General features: G+C 43.6%; 1 protein-coding gene and 1 long non-coding RNA gene across 2 annotated transcripts in view; one reads left to right on the forward strand and one right to left on the reverse strand.

Annotated features, from left to right (window-relative positions):
* LOC110532063 (neurocan core protein) overlaps positions 1–22,389 on the reverse strand; it is a 265,380-nt gene that overhangs the window by 156,855 nt on the left and 86,136 nt on the right. Inside the window, exons 3-5 of the mRNA XM_036967166.2 lie at positions 16,503–16,726; positions 12,364–12,532; positions 6,041–6,215 (exon numbers count right to left, since the gene is read on the reverse strand). Coding sequence (XP_036823061.2) covers positions 6,041–6,215; positions 12,364–12,532; positions 16,503–16,726 — 568 coding nt within the window. The remainder of the gene's footprint in view (positions 1–6,040; positions 6,216–12,363; positions 12,533–16,502; positions 16,727–22,389) is intronic.
* Positions 1–22,389, forward strand: part of LOC149985437 (uncharacterized) — a 45,896-nt gene that overhangs the window by 21,321 nt on the left and 2,186 nt on the right. The window lies entirely within an intron of this gene.

Here is a 22,389-nt window from a genome sequence, read left to right on the forward strand (position 1 = left end):
TGCACTTTTCTGGGTTGCTTGATTGTTGTATTACTTGTGAGGCACATGTTAATAATTTGTAACCTGATTAAGGAAACTAGGTGTATGTCGCATGTCACTACTTCACAGGAGAGGCATTTGAATGTAAACCATTTTTTAAATCTAGATGCGTTTTTTTGGGCAGAAATGCATTCTGGAATATGTGAACTTTCATGTGCCTTAAAAACAAACTTGTTTTCCATCCCATAAATACAAAATAAAATAGTTAAATTATGAGCCTATTTGGTATAGTCACAGAAAAAGACAGGAGCCTTCCCACTAGCCATGATTGGCTGAGATAATGGATGGGCTGGACATGGCGGGAGATGTGTTCGGATTGGTCTGCCATGTAGCATGCTTCTGTCTGTAACGTGAGCTGTTCAGTATGTGTTGATAGTCCTTTCTACCTTGCCGTTTTTGAAAGATATAACATTAGCCATCGAGAACTACAAAAGATGTTCTACTTTTCTCAACATTGAAGCCCTGAATTTAGTAGGCGCTATTGACAGATCGGTTGGAAAAAGTGATGGGCTACTTTCTGCACACGCCACGGTCAGCGTGAACCGGATTGACTTGACACAAAGCTGGTCAAACAAGATGTAGCTACAAACAAAATGGAGTTAATTAAATAGTTCCAGTCTGCCATGAAACGTTCATCCATGTATATGGGTAAGAGTCACATTTTCAGATATAAGTTTGTAATTTAGTCAGAAAGTCATTTTTTATTGCAAGTTAAAGCGTGTTGTTTGTTAGCTATGATCTGTGTAGTAATATTACTTGAATCAAACATTTATTATAGCCTAATGTTAGCTAGCAAATATTGAACCTAGTTTGTTAGCTTTAGCTACCTGGAGATTCATACTACTATTGTATTTCAATAACGTGTACATGTACAGTTTAAGTCGGAACTTTACATACACTTAGGTTGGAGTCATTAATTAAAACTTGTTTATCAACCACTCCACAAATGTATTGCTAACAAACTATACATTTGGCAAGTCGGTGAGGACATCTACTTTGTGCATGACACAAGTCGTTTTTCCAACAATTGTTTACAGACAGAGTATTTCACTTATAATTCACTGTATCACAATTCCAGTGGGTCAGAAGTTTACATACACCAAGTTGACTGTGCCTTTAAACAGATTGGAAAATTCCAGAAAATTATGTCATGGCTTTAGAAGCTTCTGATAGACTAATTGACATCATTTGAGATAATTGGAAGATGTGTTTCAAGGCCTACCTTCAAACTCAGACCTCAGAAAATAAATTGTAGACCTCCACAAGTCTGGTTCATCCTTGGGAGCAATTTCCAAATGCCTGGAGGTACCACGTTCATCTGTACAAACAATAGTACGCAAGTATAAACACCATGGGACCACACAGCCGTCATACCGCTCAGGAAGGAGACACGTTCTGTCTCCTAGAGATGAATGTACTTTGGTGCGAAAAGTACAAATCAATCCCATAACAACAGCAAATGACCTTGTGAAGATGCTGGAGGAAACAGGTACAAAAGTATCTACATCCACAGTAAAACAAGTCCTATATTGACATAGCCTCAAAGGCCGCTCAGCAAGGAAGAAACCACTGCTCCAAAACCACCACAAAAAAAGCCAGACTACGGTTTTCAACTGCACATGGGGACAAATATCGTAATTTTGAGAGAAATGTCCTCTGGTCTGATGAAACAAAAATAGAACTGTTTGGCCATAACGACCATTGTTATGTTTGGAGGGAAAAGGGGGAGGCTTGCAAGCCGAAGAACACCATCCTAACCGTGAAGCACAGGGGTGGCAGCATCATGTTGTGGGGGTGCTTTTCTGCAGGAGGGTCTGGTGCACTTCATAAAATAGATGGCATCATGAGGTAGGACAATTATGTGGATATATTGAAGCAACATCTCAAGACATCAGTCAGGAAATTAAATCTTGGTCGTAAATGGGTCTTCCAAATGGACAATGACCCCAAGCATACTTCCAAAGTTGTGGCAAAATGGCTAAGGACAACAAAGTCAAGGTATAGGAGTGGCCATCACAAAGCCCTGACCTCAAACCTACAGACAATGTGTGGGCAGAACTGGAAAAGCATGTGCAAGCAAGGAGGTCTACAAACCTGACTCAGTTACATCAGCTCTATCAGGAGGAATGGGCCAAAATTCACCCAACTTATTGTGGAAGGCTACCCAAAACTTTTGACCCAAGTTAAACCATTTAAAGGCAATGCTACCAAATACTAATTTAGTGTATGTGTATGTGTAACTTCTGACCCACTGGGAATGTGATGAAAGATATAAAAGCTGAAAGAAATAATTATCTCTACTATTATTCTAACATTTCACATTCTTTAAATAAAGTGGTGATCCTAACTGACCTAAGACAGGGAATTTTTACTTATATTAAATGTCAGGAATTGTGAAAACTGAGTTTAAATGTATTTGGCTAAGGTGTATGTAAACTTCTGACTTCAACTGCATGTGTCTAGACAATAGTGAACCATCCACTCAGTTAGATGTGTCTGGGGGTTGGTTATAGCATTTCCTTTACATGACCCATCAATTTAGACAAGTGTGTCGGGTAAGCGTCATCTAATAGCTATAAAATATTTATTTAAAAAAATTCTGGGCATTTTCTGTATTTGATATTACTACTATGCAAGTAACCATTTCAGTGTACTGTTTACACCTTCTGTATCCTGTGCATGTGACAAATAAACTTAGATTTTATTTGATTTAGTGTGTGTTTACCACATGACCTCACATGTCAATCCTTAAAGAGATGGGAGGGGCTAAAGCTTGTTACGGTGACTATATTACTGCCACACTGGTGGTCATGAGTCATGAAGGAAGTCAAAGACCACTTGACCGTTTAGTCACGTAATTAGGCTTCTCTAAGCTCTGATTGTGCACAAAAAAAACAAAGCTGAGCTTATGCCTTCGAAGCAACTTTTTGCAAATCATCATTAGAGTCACATCATGCAGCCTTACAATTATTAAAAATCAAAACATATAGCCCAACGTTTTTAGAACAACTAAAGTTACATGAATAACTCTAAATTTAGCATATAGGAGGACCTATTTCTTTGTTAACTGCTCAACACAGAATAGCCGCATGTGCTCACTCCCTCAAATCACTTGTCGTGTGTGTTTTGTCCTATATTTATGTTATTTCTTTTTTTATTCTTTTTTTATTTTTTCATTTTTAATCCCAGCCTCCATCCATGCAGGAGACCTTTTGGTAGGCCGCCTTTGTAAATAAGAATGTGTTATGAACTGACTTGCATAGTTAAATAAAGGTTAAATAGAAATAAAATAAATACATAAAATTGTTTGGAGAAAATATCCTTTCAATTTTATTCTTCATACTATAAAATAATATAAAATTATTCCATAGAATTCTAAGCCATTCTTGTCTGCTAAATTAACTAGTGTAGCCCACAGCCACATGGCATAGCCAGATCAGGTCCTAACATAAGGACAACTCAGAGTATGCTATTCTGTTCTTCTGAAATAGACTACATTTTCATCATATCATGTTTCTTTAGACCTGTCTAAAATAAATCATGGATTTATTGTGATGGTGTAGGCTATATTACATGGATTTATTAGACTTTTTAAAATATAGATGTTCCAAAGGTCTGCATGTGTGGAAGTCTGAATGTATTTATGTTAATGCTTTCATTTTAATATATTTTTTTATTTAGTTAACCTTTATTTAACTGCCTTTATTAAATTAACGGTCCATTACCGTGAGACCAGCAGTTACAGTATTTGCTTGACAATCACCGGCTGACAAAATTTTGTGACCACCACAGCCCTAGGTGGGGCTAAGGCTTAAGAGTCTGTGAACGATGCTGAATGGGTGTAGACAAAGAAGAGCTCTCCAATAGGTGCACTAAAACAAGGGCAATTTCTTTAAAGTGGGGTTACAAGTTTATCAACTTTCAAAGCAGAATTACTTTCCCATTGTTCCTCAACTGCAGTGTATGATGTACAATTTCTATACTTTTTATACAATGTAAAAAAAAAAACACAATTTCAAATTTTGCTACATAAGACTGAATCGAGGCGGTCGGTCACATTTGCTTTTTTATCATTTTTTACTGGAGCGGGAGCGAGCAGCAGACAGGGTTTGCCTCTCAACATCCCTCCACTCCCCCTTTCCTCCACTGACACTGACCAAAAAGGGACACAGTCTTGTAGCTGATATCCTGAAACTCGAGTCATACTGCATTATTTCTGTGTAATGCACAAATGAATGCTTTTACGCCTATGACCAGAGAAAGTGAAATATTCCTCTATATAAAAAATTCCCAAGCCGATAATAATAACAACAACGCAAGCCTATCAATCAACACTTTTCTACTCATTCATTGCAACTGCAGTGCTGGTTGTAACACAAGTGTGAGTGGAAGTAGGGAGAACGTGCATTTTATGGCTTGTAAAAGTGTTAAATAGAAAGTGTTGACAGTGCTGGGTAAAAACTTAATGGTGAACTCACTCATAAAAATAGCAGCTCTATGCTGTATTCGTTGACAGTCTCTCTCTAGTCATGTTTTTAAACGTTTTGAATACTCACAATATGAACTTTGCTGTAGCTTTCTTTTATGTCTGCTACATTACTGCAGAGACGGTAATCTGAGCCATCCGATTGGCCAGTGGTAGGCCTGTAGAGCACTTGATTTGCTTCCCCAGGGCCCGCCAGGAAGGCAGTTTGTACATTCAGACATCTGAAATGGTTCAAAATGGGAACACGTCGCCCACCCGGCGAGCAGGGCAGCTGAATTGGGTGTACCTTCCGACAACAGCGTGAGACGAATAAATGAAAAAAATAGGAACACAGGGCTTATCGTTGAAATGCCTTGGGGATTGACCAGTCGATCGCGATCGATCGGTTGGTGACCACTGCTTTAAGGTACATTGATTCAAACAGCATTGAGGGTACAGGCTAAATGCTGATGAAGAGATTATGTATACAGGCATACAGGGGCTTATGGAGGACAACAGGAAGGAAGGCTTCTTACACTCAGAAACTATAATCCTGCATGAGCTTGGATAGCAACCGTTGTCGTCAGACAATGTTATAGCTAAATCCCCCATCTCAGCCTTCCATCCTGATCGCTGATGTCTATATTTTTACATTATTAATTGCACATTAGTCTCGTCACTGATGTGAAGCCAAGTAGCTCTGGAGATGGACCAATTATATGTGTCCCAGGTGGGGAGGAGGGGAAAGGATAGGATGCCGTTGTCAGGGAAAATCTGTAGAGGAGAAATATGCAAGCTGCTTCTTCAGTGCAATTATTGGGCAGACGTTTGAGATAAAGACGTGTAAAAAATATCCACACGGACTCTGAATGTCCCACACACACACACACACACACACACACACACACACACACACACACACACACAGAGACTATCCGTCATCAACAGACATAAGCGGGGGGTGGCAAGCTGAAACACAAACATCAACATGAAAGTTAGTTGAGGGATAGTTGTGGCTAAAATGGCGGAGAGTAATTAGGAATGACAGAGCTAGCCTCTGAGATGAAAACAAGCAATTAAACCTTCAGGAGTTTATGAGAGGACCATTGGGGTCAAAACAGTTTGCATACTGTACTTTCTGTCAGTAATTTAATTCCATGGTTCCTTATTTGGGCCACAGAGGCCACAGAGAATTGTCAACTTAAAAGTTATCTAATTGCCTATCATAGCCCTGTCATTTTTCATTAGGCTGAAGTAAACTTATACTTTGCCAATTCATAAAGATTCGTATTTGTCAGATATTGCTTTACATTGCTGCAGCAGATAAATATAGTAAGTAAACAATTTATATATAAGCAATTTATACAGCCCTTTATACAAACCTATAAGGACAGGCCGTCATTGTAAATAAGAATGTGTTCTTATTTGACTAGCCTGGATAAATAAAGGTAAAATAAAAACATTAAATAAGACAGTCGCCATGCTGTGATGTGTTTTGCTTGAGTCGTGCGTCATGCCCGGTTGTCTTGTCCTTACCTCACGCTCTGGTCAGACAGCCAGCCGGCATCACAGTTGTCATACCCGTCAGCAAAGGTGGCCTGGAGCTGAGCAGGCGTGGCGATGACAGCTGAGTTCTCCAGACACACCTGCTGGGCGTCAGGGAAGGACAGGGCGTAGCGGTCATGAGGAGCACGGTAGTGGAACACCACACCTGGAGAGGACACAGTGGTGAAAACACATAAGGCGACACCAGAGCAATATGGAGATATTGTACGCAAGCACGCACGCCCATGCACACACTGACACGTCCATGCACACACTGACACGCCCATACACACACTCACACGCCCATACACACACTCACACGCCCATACACACACTCACACGCCCATACACACACTCACACGTCCATACACACCCTCACACGCCCATACACACACTCACACGCCCATACACACACTCACACGCCCATACACACACTCACATGTCCATACACACACTCACACGTCCATACACACACTCACACGCCCATACACACACTCACACGCCCATACACACACTCACACGCCCATACACACACTCACACGCCCATACACACACTTGCATTCTCACCCACAAACATGAGCACGCACAGACACTCTGCTCAAACCCTACATTATCATGCACTTCAAACGTTGTATCTTTACTTCCACAGAAAGTCAAGAAAACATATAAAAACAACCTCAGAGATGGAAGTTAATTAGCATCAGACAGGCTTATCTTTATGGGAGAGATTTTGTCCTTTATACAGTGAATGACAAACGGCTAAAATGTTTGCTTCACTACTTTAGCATACAGTCCACATCAGTACTATCTTGCTTTCATAGCCAGAAAATAAAACAGTGAAATAAAACAGTGATGAGAGAGAGATTGAAAGAGCGAGAGAGGGAAGAGGGATGAAAGAAACAATGGAACGCGAGATGACTCCCATGCGCTCATTCCCTGACCTGTGAATGACCAGGATTCCTCTCCACTGTGCAGAGAAATGGGAAAGGAATTGCTTTTGAAGTATCCATCTCATTCCCCCACCAGGCTAGCATCACTGACCTCCACTACATGTGGGGCCACCTCGGCCTGAAATTCACACATTCAATCCCAGTAGAGCCCACTACATGAAAGCCTGTGGACAGGGAGGCAGAGGGAGGCTGGGATATAGCTCCAAACATAGGCTCCTTTATCATCTGCTGCTTTGTGCAATAGAATGACAGACTCCTCAGGGCGTGGACCAATTTGGCCAATCACGCTGCAGTCTAGCCTCAGAAAATGAGCCAGATCCCTCAGTGGTACAGTTTACACATGCACTCAGATACACGTACATAGCACACAGGCATACACACACACAGATACACATACACATACACACACAAACACACCAGGCACGTGCACAGATAGGGCTCAGCCAATGCCCAAGCACCTGCCCTTTTGCTCTCCTATGAAAAAGTGGATATAAATTTGTAATTGTATTAATTTAAGTCTCTTTTCATTTTAGTTGTAATTTTAAATGTTGCGAATTGCACATCAATCTAGCTAATTTCGTAAGCGTTTGGATCTCACTAGATTCCCCTCCTCCGCCTTCCCACCCCAAGTGCGCACTCGCCTGACCTGATTGTTGCCACTGGCTGCGGGCGCAGGGCAGAAGACATGAATACTGGTAGGAGGATACATTACAGTTGGATCTGTCGTATGTGTCTCTCAACGACAGGGACAAAGAATGGGGCATTTCAACTGCATGTTACAGTTTTTTTCGATTGCTAAACGACAGTGGACACAACTGGAGTCACATGTGCAAAACTCTAACTACAGTCGGCACAGCAGCAGTTCATGTGGACCAAACTCTAGTTCGTTTTTCATTGCTTGAACACAGTTTTCAAAACTCTACACACTTATCCGATGACTTTAACCACAACCTGCACAACACTGTGGATTTACAGCACTTTGTTCAAATGCTAACACACTACTGTCAAAACTGTGAACCACACATTCAAAACGGAATAGATTTCAGCCTTGTGCCTTTCAAACACTGCTGATTGCAATTTCAGCTGAAAGGCTAAGCAGGTGTCTTGTTTTAGACTTGTTAGTGAACACACACACATATTACAGTATATATAGGTAGCTCAGAAAGACTCATTTTGGAAATGGAACAAGGAAGATGGGTTCGTGGAGGGAGAAGGGTGGCAGGGAGAAGGCGGATGCGTGGAGGAAGACAAAGAAGACAAAGAGCTGTTATTTCAGATGAAATAAGGGCTACACTAATAGACCATGTCGTGAACCATGGTTTCTCATTGAGAGAGGCAGGGTTGAGGGTGCAACCCAATCTGCAAAGATCCACAGTGGCATCTGTAATGCGAATTTTCCATCATGCAAACAGATGAGAGTTACATCCTTACAGTAAATGAAAACATTACAGGAATTTTTTTTTTTTGTATTGCAATTATAGAATATTTACACAGATATATATTACAGTAAGTTTGACTGTAAAATATATTTTTACAACAGGACCCAAAGGCTGCCCCCAACAGGGGGAAGAGGAAAAATATTTTCAGATGCGCTGGAAAATGCTATTGTTGACATGGTTGTTGTCAACAATGCAATAAAACTGCGGGAGATTCAAGATAGAGTGCTGGCTGATAATGATATATTTGAAAATGTTAATTCTGTCAGCACAACAACTATTGCTTGAGTCCTAAAGAAACACCAAGTTACAATGAAACAGTTATACACTGTACCGTTCGAGAGAAACAGTGAACGGGTAAAAGAGCAAAGATACCAATATGTCCAGGTAAGACGTCTGAGGTTACGTACACAGCTATACAAAATATTTACAGTCAAAAAAAACACTAGCATTTCTACAGTAAAACTGTGCACTTACTGTTTTTCAGAGAGTAATGGAGGTGGAAGCACTGGAAAGACCACATTCATTTGTATTTATCGATGAAGCTGGATTTAACCTTGCCAAAACACGGCGCAGAGGAAGGAATGTTATATGGAGGTTCCAGGCCAAAGGGGGGGAAATATCACCATGTGTGCTGCAATGGACAATGATGGTTTGCTTCTCAACACACCACTCATTGGCCCATACAACACAGAAAGGCTTATAGCTTTCCTAGAACAGCTCTATGCTCAGCTAGTGCCAGCAGAACAGGGGGAGCCAGTAAGAAACTCACAAGTTTTTGTCATAGTTTGCGATAACGTTGCTTTTCACCACTCTGCAGCTGTCACAGATTGGTTTGCAGCACATCACAGATTTATGGTTTTGTACCTGCCTGCATATTCACCCTTCCTCAACCCAACAGAGGAGTTTTTCTCTGCCTGGAGGTGGAAAGTGTTTGGTCACCACCCACATGACCAAATGTCTCTTTTGGAAGCCAGCGTGCCGGATGTGAGGACACGAGTCCAGAGGACTGCCAGGGATGGATAAGGCACTCCAGAAGGTTCTTCCCCAGGTGCATGGCAAGATAAAACATTAGATGTGATGTTGAAGAAAACCTGTGGCCTGATGCTAGAGAGAGGCAGGATTAGCCCCTCAATTATTTGTTAGAATTACAGTATGTACTTTTAGTTTCTACCTTTTTTTTCTCATTACTGTAATTCCGTAAATTACTACAGACTATTGAAGCAAACTGCTAATTTTCATTTACCTTAAAGAATTGTTATGTTCTAAAAAATGTAATAAATCATGTGAAAGAATGTCACTCTTTTCTTTGAAGAAAATATTACTTTGTATGAAGTCACTGAAATTGTTCAAACTGTAAAGATGAAAAGTTTGTATTTTCTGTATTGGTGTTTGATGCTAGTGTTTTTACTCTCAGTGTGTTCTGAGTGACAGTGTGTGTTATCTCAGTGAGGGTTGTGCATAGTGTTTGGCTGCACTGAGCGTGTTTTGAGCCATGTGTTAAGAGTTGTGTTGCTTGGAATGAGTTGCAGGTGATGTGAACTGTTTAGCTCAGGTGACTGTTGGTAGTGCAGACTATAGTTAGAGTTTTGCACATGTGACTCCAGTTGTGCCCACTGTCGTTTAGCAATCGAAAAAAAACTGTAATAAGAGGCAGATGTCAGCAGGAAAACAAACTCAAATCAAGTAAAAACATGTTTGTTTCGACAGCTAGCTAGAATATTTCAACTACATCATCATTTGCTCTGATCAACTGATAGCCACTCTTTTCCCGATGTCAATCATCTTTTGTCATCTCTAGGCCTAGTAGTTATTGGCACCAACTTGTATTAAAATGTATGATGAGTGAGTGTGTTGTTTTATATAAATGTTGGCATTTTGTCTATAGGGCAGTTACGAAATATGAAAGTCTATAGAATTGTTTTATTTTGAGTACGGTCTGTGCACGTCCTTAACACGCACACACATACACACACACACACGCAGGCACGCGCACGCACGCAAACACACACGCACGCAAACACACACGCGCGCGCGCACGCAAACACACACGCACGCACACACACACACACACACACACACACACACACACACACACACACACACACACACACACACACACACACACACACACTGTTTCCCTATACTGCTGCACTATACACTCCAGCTCAACTTCAGGACTTTGTAGCAGGAGTGTTTTCTTTCATTTGGGTTTTCTCTATCCTCTCCCAGGCTCTCTGTTAGCGCTCCTTCTCCTCCGAGGCAAGCCAGGCCAAACACAGAGAGGCTAGCTGCTAGCGTCTCTGGCGTTTGGGAGACGAATGGGTCACGTTGCCCAGAACAAATACACTTACTCTATGTTTACCAAAACATAACACACAACAGGAAGAGAGACCACATACTGACATAGATGTATATAGCTGTATGTAATTGAGTGATGCCCTTGTTGTATCACGGTATACTGTATACAACACTAATACAGTCCTCCTATCTGTGCAGAGAATCTAGTAGACCTATATAGCAGATATCATCACCAGTGTGCAAATATGTCTATTTGTGGCTCAGCACTTAAGTCGGCCTGACATATCTCATGACTCTGGCTGACAGAGAGGATCAGTGCCTGAGCTCTAATTGGTGAGACAATTGACCATTCAATATGGGTCGAAAGCACAGGCGGAAAACCTCATCAAGGCTTAGACGACCCACAATCAGCACAGCCCTGAATTAATATTATATTTATTATGGCCGGCCCAGTATCAATACGTTGTCATTTAATATATTAAGCACTTGGAGGAGTTAGTATTGGGACTGGTGCGCTCTGCAATGTAGCGTGACTTGCAATAAATGACTAAGCCCAGAGGATGACTCGGTTCGCTCCCAGAAGGACCAGCGGGTAATGGGTTTCTGTTTCAGAAGGAGGGAGGGTTTTTTATGGTGTGTTAATTGATTGGCTGTGCGGAGGGACAGGGTCTCTTGAGCACCAAGTCAGGGGTCTCCATGGGACCAATAAAGTTCACTCATGGAAAGAGAAGAGAGAAAGAGAGGAGCTGTGGGTGGAAAAAAAAAACAAAGCCCTTGATGTCATAATCACCGTGAGAAAGCTACTGTCACACACAGGCATGCAGGCATGCACACAGATCCACAAGCTCATGGGCACAAACCCACAGTGGCTATATCAGGTAATAATATCTGTGCTATTTTCACTGGGAGCCCATGGATTCTGGGTACAGTATGTGGGTGAGTGAATGAGGCTACTGGGCTTAATGCGGACATGATGCTCAGCTCACGCTGGCAACATTGTGTAGACCTAGGTGAGCTAGAGCAGCACTGTAAAGCTAATGCTGAGAGCAGAGCGCCACTTCCCTCTACTCATTACTCTAATAGGCGATTATTAAAAACAGCAAGTGACCTGGAAAAATCTGATGATGTTTCTCAGCTCAGAGACTTTCATTTGGTAATTACTTTGATACTATTAGCTGATATGGCATAATATCCCCAGGCCGTTACACTGCAGCAGTGGGTGGATTCAACATAAACTACAGCTCAGAGCCCTCAAAGTAACACTAGCTGAATAGCACACTTTATTTTCTCATTATGCTTATTTGCTTTCATGAGCGGCTGGGTCAACGATCTGTTACTCGGTCCAGTTGGCATACGTTGTCCCGTTCCCCAGACCAGACATTTCCACAAAGTTAACAAACCCACTGGCTTATATAATGACTCTATTAGCAATGCCAGGTATAGGTACAGTCAGGGTTGTGTTCATTATGCCACAAACACTTTAAAGCGTTTTGCTACGGAAAAGGAAAATTGCCATTTCTTATTTGACAAGTCCAGGTAGTCCCTCCCTGGTTGGATATGTTTTCTTCCATTTGGTGCCTAATGAACAGAACCTGTGTGTAATAGGTGTAACAGGGGTCAGAACTACCTGTGACCTCCAGGGGAACGGTGTCCTGTTCATCGTTGATGCCCACCACCACCTCACAGCGGAACATGCCCGAGTCACTGGAGCGCAGGGCGCTGAGTGCCATGCTGGCGTTGAAACGGTTGTCCTGGTAACCGGGCAGGGTGACACGCCCCTGGAACGCTTTCTTCACCTAAACCACGGAAAGACAGTACAGTTATGAACACAATTAAAACAAAGTTAGGAAAGACAAATGAGACAGCAATGAAAAAGAAAAAGGACATTCCACTCAATGGTTGCTGGTCCAATTATTACAGTTGGCAGCAGAAAAACAGTGAGTGTATTTTTCATTTTTATAGAAAGAAGAAAGGATTGTGCAGTAAGTATAGTTACAAGTTAAGTTGAATACACGTATTGGATGGATGGCCAACACACTCTTCATATAAAATTAGGGCTGGCATTGACTTTGTATAATTGTGTAACCGACGATTCTAGATGAAAGCAATTATGAAAATAAAAAATAACCTTCATAAACTGTAAAAAAAATAAAAAAATAAAAAAACATTGGACAAACCTTATCCAAAAGCATCCAAGTAAAAGTAAGCCTGGTTAAATCTAACAGCTGATATAAGGAGAGATGCTCTAGACCCAAACTGTTCAGACCTATACCCATCCTGCCCTGCCTTTCCAAAGTCTTCGAAAGGCAAGTTAACAAACAGATCATTGACCATTTCGAATCCCACTGTGCCTTCTCTGCTGTGCAATCCGGTTTCCGAGCAGGTCACGGGTGCACCACTGCCACGCTCAAGGTTCTAAATGTTATCATAACCGCCACTGATAAAAGACAGTACTATGCAGCCGTCTTCATTGACCTGGCCAAGGCTTTCGACTCTGTCAATCACTGTATTCTTATCGGCAGACTCAACAGCCTTGGTTTCTCAAATTACTGTTCAGTGTGTCAAATCGGAGGGCCTGTTGTCCGAACCTCTGGCAGTCTCTATGGGGGTACCACAGGGTTCAATTCTTGGGCCGACCCTTTTCTCTGTATATATCAATGATGTCACTCTTGCTGCTGGTGATTCTCTGATCCACCTCTACGTATACATCTGGCCCTTTGGACACTGTCTTAACAAACCTCCAAACGAGCTTCAACGCCTTACAACACTCTTTTCTTTCTACTGCTCTTAAACGGTAGTAAAACTAAATGCCTGCTCTTCAATTGATTGCTGCCCGCACCCGCCCGCCTGACTAGCATCACTACTCTGGATGGTTCTGACTTACAATATGTGTACAACTACAAATACCTAGGTGTCTGGCTAGACTGTGAACTCTCCTTCCAGACTCATATAAAGCATCTCCAATCCAAAATTAAATCTCGAATCAGCTTCCTATTTCGCAACAAAACCTCCTTCACTCATGTTGCCAAACATACCCTCTTAAAACTGACTATCCTACCGATCCTCGACTTTGGCGATGTCATTTACAAAATTGCATCCAACACTCTACTCAGCTAACTGGATGCAGTCTATCACAGTGCCATCTGTTTAGTCACCAAAGCCCCATATACCATCCACCACTGCGACCTGTATGCTCTTGGCGGCTGGCCCTCGCTACGTATTCGTTGCCAGACCCACTGGCTCCAGGTCATCTATAAGTCTTTGTTAGGTAAAGCCTCGCATTATCTCAGCTCACTGGTCACCATTACAACACCCACCCATAGCACCCGCTCCAGCAGGTATATCTCATTGGTCATCCCCAAAGCCAACACCTCCTTTGGCCGCCTTTCCTTCCAGTTCTCTACTGCCAATGACTGGAACGAATTGCAAAAATCGCTGAAGTTGGAGACTTCTGACACCACACTCTGAGGGCCCTCACCTCCTCCCTGTAGGCCGTCTCGTCGTTGTTGGTAATCAAGCCTACCACTGTTGTGTCGTCCGCAAACTTGATGATTGAGTTGGAGGCGTGCGTGGCCACGCAGTCGTGGGTGAACAGGGAGTACAGGAGAGGGCTCAGAACGCACCCTTGTGGGGCCCCAGTGTTGAGGATCAGCGGGGTGGAGATGTTGTTACCTATCCTCACCACCTGGGGGCGGCCCGTCAGGAAGTCCAGTACCCAGTTGCACAGGGCGGGGTCGAGACCCAGGGTCTCGAGCTTGATGACGAGTTTGGAGGGTACTATGGTGTTAAATGCTGAGCTGTAGTCGATGAACAGCATTCTCACATAGGTATTCCTCTTGTCCAGATGGGTTAGGGCAGTGTGCAGTGTGGTTGAGATTGCATCGTCTGTGGACCTATTTGGGCGGTAAGCAAATTGGAGTGGGTCTAGGGTGTCAGGTAGGGTGGAGGTGATATGGTCCTTGACTAGTCTCTCAAAGCACTTCATGATGACGGAAGTGAGTGCTACGGGGCGGTAGTCGTTTAGCTCAGTTACCTTAGCTTTCTTGGGAACAGGAACAATGGTGGCCCTCTTGAAGCATGTGGGAACAGCAGACTGGGAAAGGGATCGATTGAATATGTCCGTAAACACACCAGCCAGCTGGTCTGCGCATGCTCTGAGGGTGCGGCTGGGGATGCCTTCTGGGCCTGCAGCCTTGCGAGGGTTAACACGTTTAAATGTTTTACTCACCTCGGCTGCAGTGAAGGAGAGTCCGCATGTTTTGGTTGCGGGCCGTGTCAGTGGCACTGTATTGTCCTCAAAGCGGGCAAAAAAGGAGCAAGGCATCCTGGTCCGTGACTGGGCTGGTTTTCTTTTTGTAATCCGTGATTGACTGTAGACCCTGCCACATACCTCTAGTGTCTGAGCCGTTGAATTGCGATTCTACTTTGTCTCTATACTGATGCATAGCTTGTTTGATTGCCTTGCGGAGGGAATAACTACACTGTTTTGTATTCGGTCATGTTTCCGGTCACCTTGCCCTGATTAAAAGCAGTGGTTCGCGCTTTCAGTTTCACGCGAATGCTGCCATCAATCCACGGTTTCTGGTTTGGGAATGTTTTAATCGTTGCTATGGGAACGACATCTTCAACGCACGTTCTAATGAACTCGCTCACCGAATCAGCGTATTCGTCAATGTTGTTGTCTGACGCAATACGAAACATATCCCAGTCCACCTGATGGAAGCACGGCGCCGACAGAGATGGCCGCCTCGCTTCGCGTTCCTAGGAAACTACGCAGTTTTTTTTTTTTTACGTGTTATTTCTTACATTGGTACCCCAGGTCATCTTAGGTTTCATTACATACAGTCGAGAAGAACTACTGAATATAAGAGCAGCGTCAACTCACCATCAGTACGACCAAGAATATGACTTTCCCTGAGCGGATCCTGTGTTCTGCCTTTCACCCAGGACAACGGAATGGATCCCAGCCTGAGACCCAAAACAACGACGTCGTAAAAGAGGCAAACGAAGCGGTCTTCTGGTCAGGCTCCGGAGACGGGCACATCGCGCGCCACTCCCTAGCATACTACTCGCCAATGTCCAGTCTCTTGACAACAAGGTTGATGAAATCCGAGCAAGGGTAGTATTCCAGAGGGACATCAGGGACTGTAACGTTCTTTGCTTCACGGAAACATGGCTCACTCGAGAGACGCTATCGGAGTCGGTGCAGCCAGCTGGTTTCTTCACGCATCGCGCCGACAGAAACAAACATCTTTCTGGTAAGAAGAGGGGCGGGGGCGTATGCTTTATGGTTAACGAGACGTGGTGTGGTCACAACAACATACAGGAACTCAAGTCCTTCTGTTCACCTGATTTAGAATTCCTCACAATCAAATGTCGACCGCATTATCTACCAAGGGAATTCTCTTTGATTATAATCACAGCCGTATATATTCCCCCCCAAGCAGACACATCGATGGCTCTGATCAAACTTTATTTGTAGCTGGGGATTTTAACAAGGCTAATCTGAAAACAAGACTCACTAAATTGTATCAGCATATCGATTGCGCAACCAGGGCTGGTAAAACCTTGATCACTTTGTTGCTCATTGTTTCAGCAAGGTGATGTAGCAAACATGCTTAGGTTGCCTTGGCATTTGGCTGACAAATAACAGCCACCCAACATTCCATGACTGTCACAGCGCTATAAAACCACTGAATTCCATTTCGAAATATAAATCAAAACAATGTGACATTTTGTATTTCTTTCCACTCCCTCAATCTTTACCTTGACCACGTTGTCCTTGGCGACCAGGACAGACTGTTCCCTCTGCCGACCGTCGGCACCCCTCTGGCCCCACACCTTGGTCCACTTGATGCGGGGGGGCTCGTGGGTAGGGGTGGGGCGCAGGGTGAAGACACAGGGCAGCAGGACGCTGTTGGCCAGCTGCTCCCTCACCATCTGGTGTGTCACCTTCCTCATGTTCACCACTGGGTCTGACCACACAAGGCCTGAAGAGAGAGGAGGAGAAAGGGAGGATATAGAGGGAGAGAGGAAGAGGAAATGGAGAAGAGAGGAGGAAGAGAGAAAGAGGAGATGGAGAGGAAGAAGGAGAGGAGAGGGAGAGGATGATTAGAGGAAAGGAGAGGAAGAGTAGAGGAAATGAGTGGGAGAAGAGGAGAGGAAAGGAGAGGAGATGATGAGTAATGGAATGGAGAGGAAGAGCAGAGGAAAGGATGAGTAGAGAAAAGGAGAGAAGAGGAGAGGATTGGGAGAGGGATAGGAGAGGAGAGGAAGAGGATGAGGAGAGGAGATGAGAAGGAAAGATTCCTAGTCAGAATATAGGTCTACAGAAGTATGACAATTGTTTCTGTAAAGTGAAAGTGAAAGAGTGGAAATGGAGGCTAGGAGTATTCCAGCATAATACAGTAGCTTTTCATCAACGTGTTATCAAGATCTAGATCAGCTGAATCAGGTGTGTGTTAGTACTGGGCTGGAAGGGGATCACTGATATACAATACTGTTGCATGCTATTCTCTTTGGCATTGAGAGGGGTGGGGATTGATTCCTATGAATCTATTGGGAGATGTCATGGTTTCATCCTGTTGCTTGTTCAACAAGTCCCGCTATTCTTAATTGTTGAAACAAGAGGATGGTCCCATTCTTTCTGATTGACTATTGGTCATTGATTTACTGTGCCTTCGGAAAGAATTCAGACCCCTTGACTTTTTCAACACTTTGTTACATGGATTAAATAAATACAAAATCTTCAACAATCTACACACAATACTCCATAATGAAAAAATGAAAACAGTACCAGGCGGTGATACAGCCCGACAGGATGCTCTCGATTGTGCATCTGTAGAATGTGATTTTCTGGATTTTTTTTCTCATGTTGTCTGTCACAGTTGAAGTGTACCTATGATGAAAATTACAGGCCTCTCTCATCTTTTTAAGTGGGAGAACTTGCACAATTGGTGACTGACTAAATACTTTTTTGCCCCACTGTATACCTCCTGGAGCGCGTGCTACAGGTGGGTGCTGCTATGGTGACCAGCGAGCTGAGATAAGGGGGGACTTTACCTAGCAAGGTCTTGTAGATGACCTGGAGCCAGTGGGTTTGAGTATGAAGCGAGGGCCAGCCAACGAGAGCGTACAGTTGTGGGTAGTATATGGGGCTTTGGTGACAAAACAGATGGCACTGTGATAGACTGCATCCATTTTATTGAGTAGGGTATTGGAGGCTATTTTGTAAATAACATCGCCGAAGTCGAGGATTGGTAGGATGGTCAGTTTTACAAGGGTATGTTTGGCAGCATGAGTAACTTTGGATTGGAGATGTTTGATGTGAGTCTGGAAGGAGAGTTCACAGTCTAGCCAGACACCTAGGTATTTGTAATTGTCCACATATTCTAAGTCAGAGCCATCCAGTGTAGTGAAGTTGGACAGGCAGACAGGTGCAGGCAGCGATCGGTTGAAGAGCATGCATTTAGTTTTACTTGTATTTAAGAGCAATTGGAAGGAGAGTTGTATGGCATTGAAGCTCACCTGGGACTTAACATAGTGTCCAAAGAGGGGCCAGAAGTATACAGAATGGTGTCGTCTGCGTAGAGGTGGATCAGAGACTCACCAGCAGCAAGAGCGACATCATTGATGTGTACAGAGAAGAGAGTCGGTCCAAGAATTGAACCCTGTGGCACACCCATAGAGATTGTCAGAGATTTGACACACTGAACTCTATCAGAGAAGTAGTTGGTAAACCAGGCGAGGTAATCTTTTGAGAAACCAAGGCTGTCGAGTCTGCCGATGAGGATGTGGTGATTGACGGAGTCGAAAGCCTTGGTCAGGTCAATGAATACGGCTGCACAGTATTGTTTCTTATCGATGGCGGTTAAGATATCGTTTAGGACCTTGAGCGTGGCTGAGGTGCACCCATGACCAGCTCTGAAACCAGATTGCATAGCGGAGAAGGTATGGTGGGATTCGAAATGGTCGGTAATCTGTTTGTTGACTTGGCTTTCGAAGACCTTAGAAAGGCAGGGTAGGATAGATATAGGTCTGTAGCCGTTTGGGTCAAGAATGTCCCCCCCTTTGAAGAGGGGGATGACCCCAGCTGCTTTCCAATCTTTGGGAATCTCAGACGACACGAACGAGAGGTTGAACAGGCTACTAATAGGGGTGGCAACAATTTTGGCAGATCATTTTAGAAATAAAGGGTCCAGATTGTCTAGCCCGGCTGATTTGTAGGGGTCCATATTTTTGCAGCTCTTTCAGAACATCAGCTGACTGGATTAGGGAGAAGGAGAAATGGAGGAGGCTTGGGCGAGTAGCTGTGGGGGATGCAGTGTTGTTGACCGGGGTAGGGGTAGCCAGGTGGAAAGCATGGCCAGCCGTAGAAAAATGCTTATTGAAATTCTCAATTATAGTGGATTTATCGGTGGTGACAGTGTTTCCTATCTTCAGTGCAGTGGGCAGCTGGGAGGAGGTGTTCTTATTCTCCATGGACTTTACAGTGTCCCAGAACTTTTTTGAGTTTGTGTTGCAGGAAGCTAATTTCTGTTTGAAAAAGCTAGCCTTGGCTTTTCTAACTGCTTGTGTATATTGGTTTCTAGCTTCCCTGAAAAGTTGCATATCACGGGGGCTGTTCGATGCTAATGCAGAACGCCATGTGTTGGTTAAGGGCAGTCAGGTCTGGAGAGAACCAAGGGTTATATCTGTTCCTAGTTCTAAATTTCTTGAATGGGGCATGCTTATTTCAGTTGGTGAGGAAGGCATTTTAAAAAAATAACCAGGCATCCTCTACTGATGGGATACAGGTACAAAATACAGTATATAAAATACAATAAATACAGGTATGCCAAGCTTGTAGCGTCATACCCAAGAAGACTTGATGCTGTAATCACTGCCAAAGGTTCAACAAAGTACTGAGTAAAGGGTCTGAATACTTACGCAAAGTTATTAAAATTTTTATAAATTAGCAAATATTTCAAAAATACTGTTTTTGCTTTGTCATTATGAGGTATTGTGTGTAGATTGATGAGGGACAAAACTACTTAATACATTTTAGAATAAGGCTTTAATGTAACAAAATGTGCAAAAAGTCAAGGGGTCTGAATATTTTCCGTAGGCACTGTATCAGACAATTCCCCCCACACATACAGAGTGAACGCTACAGTACAGATGGGGAGATAAAACTTTTTTCAAAAGCCATCAATCAAACTTTGTATGAAGTGAACAGTTTCATCTGTTCAAACCTGAAAGCCCGTCTCCATGATTGATTTTTGGACCGTTTTCATCATAACAAATGAGGGTTGTCATAAACATTCCACACACACACTCTACAGTCACGTCTATGGACTGTATCTCCATCCGTTCATACAGTTCACCTTATATTATAAATTAGGTTTACATTGGAAGCTATAAAACCCAACTGTCTCTTTTCTATTCACCTCCCTCCCTCCCCCCTCCCTCCCCCCTCCCTCCCTCCCTCCCTCCCTCCCTCCCTCCCTCCCTCCCTCCCTCCCTCCCTCCCTCCCTCCCCTCCACTCCTCTTCCATCCATCCCTTTATCCCTCCACTCCTCCCTCCCTCCCCCTCTCCCTCCCTCCACTCCACTCCTGTTCCATCCATCCCTTCATCCCTCCACTCCTCCTCCCTGCTCCTCCTGAGAGCATTCCTAGCCCAAACACATTAGGTTATGGGGGAGAGTGTTGGGATGAAGGCATCGACAGAATCAGCTGCCAGCGCCTGGAAAGGCCACCAAGGAATACAGGCTGGCACACACACTATCCCCCTGAAAAGCCTCCTTATTATACACACGTTCAATCAGTAACTCACTCGCTGTGGGACATCTCTTAGAAAAGCATGAATTAATAAGAACATTGAGATCTGTCAGATATGCTGTATAGTTTGAGCGGAACAAGGGAAGAAATACACTGACCCCTCTCATTTCTCTCTCATTTGCCCCGGTAGCAGGGGGGAAAGATAGACTGCTAGTGACGTACTGTTATGAATGAGAGAAGGAAGGAAGGAGAGAAAATGGAAAAGGAGAGAGAGAGAGAACTGAAGGCAGCGGCTAATGGTAGGTAGTAGAGGAAATGAGGGGATTGATTTATTTTCATTAGTATCAGTTTCCTCAGCACCTGCATTGTTTCGACTCGCTTAGATTTCATGTAAAGTGCGGCAGAGTGGGTTGTGGCGTCGCCACTGGTGGAGTTTCTCTCCTGGCTATCTCCACTGTAATTAACTAGCTGATTGGAAGAGCGATGCATCCCAAGATCATCACAGACATGCCATTGGGCTTATCTCTCTCCCTATCCTTCTCTTTCCTTTCTCATTCTTCATTCGACCACCAGCCAGTCACCATCTCCACAGCCACAGACGGCCACTGAAGCTTTTTATTTTTGCCTCTGTTCATCTATTTATTCTTCTGACACAATCAATTTTTCTTTTGTTTTCCTTTTTGAAACCAGGCTTGATGTTTTCGCTCGGCTTCAGCAAGCAATTTAATTTCATTCAGTCTTTGTGACTGCAATTCAATTTTGCCTTGGTTGCCTCATTTTCAATTCCCATTGAATTATACCCGATCCGGAATGGATGAAAGTGCTGTGTGTGTATTACTACACACACACACACATATACACACACACATATACACACACACATGCATTTGTGGCAATATTTAATTTCCTGCCTGATAGTTTAATGTGCCAGAGCGCACAGATAGCAGACGAGACATGTGAATAGCTGTCAGTGCTGGTTTACATGCTGTACCCCTGGCTTTCTAAGAGGCTGAGGGCCAGTTGGCGAAGAGCTAAACATCAACACACACAGGGCTCCTCTCCATCTGTCTGTGTGTGACATGCTCAACACCTCGAGAGGCACATGGTGCTGTTTGACTTCCTCACCTAGCTGATCTATTCGAAACCATGTCGCTGGCGCTGCATTCGACAGCATGAAAGGTGATTCATGTTTTAAAAAGGCCTTTTTCTCTCAGCACACTCAAGTGATGCTCCACCTGCCTAAAGAGCTGTGACCTCTGAAGAAAACATGTCCGCCTCTTTTCAAAGAGTGGCATGTAATGGGGCTAGGAAATATCAACACAAGCTCAAAATGGAAACAGAACTTATTGTGAAGTACAACTTTTATACTGCCCACCTTTGTGTGGGGCTGTGTGCTGCAGAAGTGGCTTTAAACCATATCTATTATGAGACAGATTTGATTACCGGTATGTTACGAAGTCAACAAGGTTACAAGGAATTTCCGGACATTTCTGCGTCACTGAAGGCAATTGACCTCATCAGTAGTGTCATTAGGGGCATCCTCTTTTCCCGAGACAGAATGTTCCGGTAGGTACAGTTTCTCTGTGTTACATCTGAGACCGTCCTCTGAGTACAGAAGGTAATGTGTTTCCGTTTTCCAGGGGAAATGTTGTCACTTCTGAACTTGGTTCACATGATAGCCACAGACCAATTTCCTCTTTCCTCAGAGGGGAGAAACGCAGTAAAAAGATGAAGAGGACCATTTGATGCTGGCACTCTGCTCAGAACATGATGGTGAAGATGGCAAAGGGAGGAAGGGAGAAGCAACGGTGTGATTTATAGAAGGGAAATGGTTTAATGTGATTGAAAATCACACGTACAGTATGTATGCGCACGCACGCACACATTTTTCTC

The sequence above is a fragment of the Oncorhynchus mykiss genome, chromosome 1 (assembly GCF_057628025.1).
Source record: "Oncorhynchus mykiss isolate SJ-2025 chromosome 1, ASM5762802v1, whole genome shotgun sequence".
In the NCBI taxonomy this organism is placed as follows: Eukaryota; Metazoa; Chordata; class Actinopteri; order Salmoniformes; family Salmonidae; genus Oncorhynchus; species Oncorhynchus mykiss.